Below are 6,394 nucleotides of genomic sequence, written 5' to 3' on the forward strand. Positions count from 1 at the left end.
CACGCCTGGCTCAAAAAAAGGACGATCACCGTCGCTGACGTGTGGGCCCAGGGTGGGCGGTCGTCATAACTTATGTTGACCGTTGTAGTTGGACGGTCGCCAGGTGAGGAAGCGGCAGAAGGCGAGGAGATGCGCGGCGCATCCGCATCGCGTCCGCGCCGACGCATTCCAGGCACAAATTTGGGCCGAAAATGGGTCGGTGCGGACGCCGGGTGGACACGATTTCAGTTTGGGTCGGCGCGTTGGACCGCCACTTTTGTCCGCGCCGACCCAAACGGACGCGGGCGGACGAAATGGGTCGCCCCATTGGAGTTGCTCTAAAATCGGTCTAAGGACGATCGAGTTCCCAACCGACGCCCTCAAGGTCGGCCCCAAGCGCCTGGTTTTAAATTTTTTGAACATTTATTTGACTAAAATTCAACGAACGAGACAAATATTCGGCGAAACAGTTCATTATCTCAGTGAACTGAAACAGTTTTTTTACATAAATAAAATACTTAGAAAAAAATAAATAGGTCGCAACTACAGGTCGAATAACGCACTGAGAGAGGCGAAACCGCCGTCGCCGCCGTCGTCGTCATCCTTCTCCTCCTTCACGGGGACGCCACTGCTGAACCCCTGCTCGGGGTCGCCCTGGCGGACCGGCGGCGGTGGCGCGTCGTCGTCGCTGTTGTCGTCGAGGACGACGACGCCTCCCTCATCGCGGCCACGACGCCGAGCGGCGAACTGCTCAAAGGCGGGGCACTGGCGCTCCAACTCCGTCCGCGCCCACTTCAAGGCCACCGCGTCATCGAGCCCTGGCTCCACCTTCACGGCGGCGAGCCCTGGCTCCGTCTTCACGATGGCGAGCCCCGGCTCAGTCTTTGGCTTGCCGAAGCAGGGAGGAGACGAGGAGGAGGCGCGCCCGCCCTCGTTGATGACGATGCCGGCACTGCGGGTGCTCCGGTCGAGCGGCGTCTCTACGGGCTCCGCAGGCTCGGCCTTGACGCCGAACAACATCGACGAGCCGGAGGAGTGGGAGGAGGAGCGGGAGGAGGAAAAAGAGGAGTCGACCCTCCTCGGCATCCATTGGCTGCCACTCCTGCGAGGGACTGGGGCGGCAGGGTACGTCAACGGCGGGTCATTGCCGCCCTCGAGGTGCTGGAGGACGGTGTGGAGAGTGCGGCCGGGGGCGCCCCACCACATGCGGCGACCCTCGATGTTCTTGGTCCCTCGCACCACCGGCGCCCCGTTGGTGGAGGCTAGCCGTTGCGCCTGCCGGCGCTAGAAGTACGCCGCCCACGCCTCGTAGTTGTCGGCGGCGTACTATGGGACGGCCCGCTGCTCCTCCGTCAGCGACGCCCGCACGCGGTCGACCTCGTCGGCGAAGTAGTCGGCGCACACGGTGACGTCTGGCAGCGGGGGAATGGGGACGCCACCAGCGCTGAGCTTCCACCGCCCCGGCGCGCGCATGTCGGGAGGCGTCGGGGCGTTGGCCTCGAAGAGCAAGTAGGCTTCCCACTCGTGCAACGAGTGGCGGCCGAAGCCATTGGCCGCCATCCCATCGCGGGGCAACCTCTCGCCCATCGTCGCGATTGGTAAAAGGGAAAAGAGGGGAGAAACGTCGGCGGCATCGGCGCACGGGGAGAGAGCTCGGTGGCTGAGTGCGGGGTGCGGCCACAGACGAGGGGGGCGCTGCTTATACAGCGGCCAGGGGATGGGCGTCGTGTGTATGCGTGGCGGAAGGTGGTGCGTCGTCGTGCCCGCGCCACGCATGAGGAATCAATGGAAGGCTGACCAGCGGCAGCCTTATCATTGATTCCCCGCGGGAAACATAGGCAATAAGGATAACGAGGCGCGTGGGTCGCTGACTCGGTGGACCCACCGTTATTTCACGTCAAAATCGATCGCCCGGGCGTCCCCGATAGCAGCGGCGCCAGTTTTGAATACCCAAGATTTGGCCAAACAAATTAGTAAATATCTTCGTTCAACGGCACACAAGCCCACAACCCACGCAGCATGCCGGCTACATGCCTACAGCGAGTCCAACACCACATGCCACAGCCGATGGAAAACCCTATTTGCTGCTCTCTACGCCAAACAGTCGGGGTTCCGTACAAGCTATCGAGCCAGCGGACGCGCGTGGGCTGGCTTGTTAAGCGTTTCAAGAACGCCGGTTTTGGAAACCTTCTATGACCGTTCCTAGCCGGGGTTTTCCTTGTGAACCGGTTTTTTCTTTTTATATTTATTTTTCTTTCCTTTTTCGTTTTTTCTCTTTCTTTTTTCTGTGTTTTTTTCTTTCTTCTTTCTCTTTTTTCCTTTTTGTTCTTTTTTCAATGAATGTTTGCAGAAAATTTTGTAAAAAGTGAAATTTTCAGATTTTGTTCTTTTTTTTCAGAAAATTTTCCTGTTTTCAAATTTTTGTTCAGAAATTTCATAAAATATTTGAATGACAAAAATTGTTCGCTTATTTTCTAAAAAAGTGTTCGTCTTTTAAAATTTTGTTCACAAACTAAAAAATGTTCTTTTAAGAAATATGTTCCCGCTTTCAAAATTTGTTCAAAAATTCTAAACATATTCATGTTTCAAAATTTGCTTGCAAATTCAAAATGTGTTCATGTATTTAAATTTTGTTCATGAATTAGAAAATGCTCTGGAATTTTAAAACATGTTCCCATTTTTGAAAATTGTTCAAAAAAATTCAGAAAAATCTGCGCGTTCTCATTTTGGAGTTTCCAAATTGTTCAGTTTCAAATTTTTGTCATTAAATTTCATAAAATGTTTGAGCGGTTCAAAACATGTTCCCGGTTACAAAAATTGTTACAATTTTAAAAAATGTGCACCTTTTCATTTTTTTCAGGAGTTTTGAAATTGTTCAGTTTCAAACTTATGTTCACAAATTTCAAAAAATGTTCGGGCAGTTCAAAACATGTTCCCTTTTTTAAAAAAAAAATAAAAAATTTAGGAAATGTGCGTGTTTTTGTTTTTTTAGGAGTTTTGAAATTGTTTAGTTTCAAATTTTTGTTCACAAATTTCAAAAAATGTTTGGCCAGTCCAAAACATGTTCCCGTTTCCAAAAATTGTTCGCAATTTTCAAATATGTGCATGTATTCATTTTTTCAGCAGTTTCGAAATTGTTCAGTTTCAATTTTTCAAAAAATGTTCTTGTTTTCACATTTTTCAAAATATATTCACATTTTCAAATTCTGTCTTGGAATTTAAAAAATGTTACTGACTTTTGCAAATATTTCAGTTTTTTTTGCAAATCAGCAATTTGTCTGTGTGTCACAGATCACTTTGTTTTTTTTTAATAAAAAATGCTTTTGAAATTCAAGGTATAATTTAAGCTTGGCGCTGCTGTAGGATCGGTGACGACTGCTAGCTCAACTGGTAGGACCACGTTAGGTATAGTGTCTCGCCGTCTTGGTCGTTCCCCAACCTAACCTAGCGCGAGTGGCGGCGGCGGCGGCGGTGTGGCCAGTACTGCAAGCAGCGGCCAAGGGCCAACGGAGCCGGCGACGGGCGACCAGCTTCCATTCTCCTTGTCGATGTCTTCTCTTAGTTCTATAATTCTCTTCCCCTAAGGCCCTAGGTCCCAGTCAGTTCCTAACTTCCTATGGCGTACAGATTAGAACGATCCAGACACTAGCTAGTTTGCTAGTTTGCTAGATTACAATTTTGGTATTTTAATGTAGTTTGCTGTAACAACCAGGTTGCTACTTGCTAGTACATCTAGTTTGCTAGAACGACCAGGTTGCTAGCACTACTAGTTTGCAAGATTGCAATTTGGGTATTTTAATCTATCAATTTTCAGAGGGTATAACAGTTTTGGTATATTGCTGATCTATTTTTTTTCTGACCTTGTATCATAGATGAAGAAGGATGTTAGCATATTTGCATTGTGGGAAAGAGCTTCGAAGGCAAAGAAAACAGCTTCCACATCTACTGATCTACATCAAATCCTTTGCTGGTTTGTAATCTTTCTTAAATGCTAGAGATATTGCCACAATGCCATTTTTTACTATTATGCATATATGGCAGCAGTACTGGCATATGGTCATTGGCTCATTGCCGTCGGTATTGATTTTGCCAGTAGCTACTGCTAGTTTTGAAAGGGTATTCTCTTCAATTAGCCATGTGAAGAATAAACTAAGGAAAAAAATGGGTGATGAATATTTGAACAATTGTTTGCTTACATTTGTTGAGAGATAATTTTTCAATCAAGTGAATGATGAAGATGTCATCAATCTCTTCAAAAAGGCGACCGCAAAGTTATAATGTTAGAAGGATATCATCACGTTATCAATTAAAAGGTACTTATGTATTCATGCGTTATGGTTTGATACATTGAAATATTGCTATTGCCGTTATGCTAGTGTTGTTTTGTTCATATATTGCTAGTGTTGTGTTGTTTGATTCATATACTACATTTAGAGCAAAAAAATTGAATGAATACACAGCCTACATTTCCTGGCGCCGCCACTGGCCTCCGGGCGCCCCCCAGCGCGCCGGGTTCGGCCTGGGTCCGCCGGCGTCCAAACTGGCGGAAAACAGGCTCCTGGGGGCGTGACCGGGCCGATTATTGGGTGCTGGCGCTAAAAAACGCCTGGTGGGCCTGTTGGGGGCGCGGCTGGAGATGCTCTGAGCTGAAACAACGAGAGTTGTTCTATTGAGCAAGCTGCGTTTGAAGAGAGTCTCGCCATGTCGTCCAGCGCGTCTGCCTCCACCTCCGCCATCGTCGCCGACAAGGTAAGGTGCCACCATATTCTCAAGATCGATGGCTTTTTGGGCATGATCGCCCTAACCTGCGGGGAGTGTGTGACGTCTTGCCCATTCACCATCAGAGACCATCTATGACGAATTAGGTGCGACATCGTCGTCTTCAAGAAGTCTCACGCCCAAGAGGGACCGGCAGGGCCCGCTGCACCAAGGTCAGTCTCGGTGCTGCCATCTGACCTGAACCGCCACCTCGCCGACCTCCTCGAGACCGGGAAGGGCGCCGACGTGGTGTTTGAGGTCGCCGGCCACAAGTTCTCCGCGCACCGCTGGCTGCTCGCGGCCCGGTCGCCGGTCTTCAATGCGGAGCTCTTTGTCGCAATGAAGGAGAGCGACATCGCCGTCAGCGTGGTCCGCATCGGCGACATGGAGGCGGGGGTGTTCGAGGCTTTCCTCGGCTTCATGTACACCGGCTCGCTGCCGGAGATGGCAAAGGAGGAGGAAGACGCCATGTACCAGCATCTCCTTGTGGCCGCCGACAGGTATAACATGGAGAGGCTCAAGTTGATTTGCGAAGACAAGCTGTGCAAGAGAATTGATGGGAGCACCGTGGCCAACGTGTTGGCGTTGGCTGAGCTTCACCACTGCCGTGATCTCAAGGACGCATGCTACGAATTTCTCAGCACTCCTGCAAATCTTACGGAGGCCATGGCCACTGACGGTTCCGAGCATCTGAGCACAAGCTGCCCTTCTGTTGTCAAGGAGCTGATTGCCTTGTGCTCCGCACCTTAGTCCAGTGAAATACTGATCGATCAGCTTATGTGTCTGAACTTTGGAGGGGATGCCAGAAGACACTTCTGATATATAGTTGCCAAGTGCTGGATGCCGGATGTTGTTGTTCGATCCTTTAATTTGCTGCTTTGTGATTGTGGTCTAAGTTTCGGCGTTGCGCGCTGGTTATGTAGCATCTAGTGACAATGTTGTCGGTTAAACTCTAGTGTTGTCTGGCATTCGCCCAGTAGTGTAATATCTAGTGACAATGTTTTTATTTCATCTAGCTTGTGTTGCTTACCACATGTGCCACATGGTATCTAGTGACAATGTTGTTGTTTAAACTCTAGTGTTATCGGGTTTTCGCAGGTAGTGTTTGTGCCGATGCGGGAAAAAGTATATTTATGGGCTACACTCAAATGATATTTACAATGTTTGCACGAGGGTGTGGGAACACAGGCGTGTTGAAAGAAATGGGGTATTTCACACACATTATCTTAAGAGCCTTCAGTAGTGCTACTATGTATCACTAAAGTGATGACTATAATAGTATGGTTTTTGACTAATTCCCGTAAAACATTTCAAACAAAAACGATATCAAGCAAATAATGATAGACAAATAGAAATTCATATAAAATACTGTAACTATAAATAAAAATATGATAGCGCTCGGCACATCGTGGATCACAACATTGCAACAATCACGAATAGCTAGTAGGTTGGCAGTGTGAGTTTGTATATGATAGGAAAAAGATGGGTATGGCCGCACTTGAGAAATTGAGCAAGCCATGATATGCAAAAAAAAAATTACAATGAAGCAAAAGAAACATATCAGAACTGCATCATCTGAGGTACTTACAATGTTTCACCTCAGCTCCTCCCGCTCTACCTATTCATGGCCATCCGATGCATACTACAAGAAATCATG

The 6,394-nt window shown here is 48.2% G+C and overlaps 1 protein-coding gene across 1 annotated transcript; it reads left to right on the forward strand.

The window, feature by feature from the left end:
• The first annotated feature begins 4,680 nt into the window (after window positions 1-4,680).
• On the forward strand, window positions 4,681-5,487 carry LOC123084326 (BTB/POZ and MATH domain-containing protein 1-like). The gene is made up of 2 exons (XM_044505989.1): window positions 4,681-4,733; window positions 4,845-5,487. Exons 1-2 carry the CDS (start codon window positions 4,681-4,683, stop codon window positions 5,485-5,487), a joined length of 696 nt encoding a protein of 231 aa, XP_044361924.1.
• Window positions 5,488-6,394: the final 907 nt, after the last annotated feature.

The sequence above is a fragment of the Triticum aestivum genome, chromosome 4A (assembly GCF_018294505.1).
Source record: "Triticum aestivum cultivar Chinese Spring chromosome 4A, IWGSC CS RefSeq v2.1, whole genome shotgun sequence".
Taxonomy (NCBI): Eukaryota; Viridiplantae; Streptophyta; class Magnoliopsida; order Poales; family Poaceae; genus Triticum; species Triticum aestivum.

Bases quoted from the DNA above. Each gene is read 5' to 3' on its own strand.
- LOC123084326 (XM_044505989.1), top strand. From the start codon at position 4,681: ATGTCGTCCAGCGCGTCTGCCTCCACCTCCGCCATCGTCGCCGACAAG. The intron at 4,734-4,844 runs GTGCCACCATAT...ATGACGAATTAG, and splicing joins ATCGTCGCCGACAAGGTAAG to GTGCGACATCGTCGTCTTCA.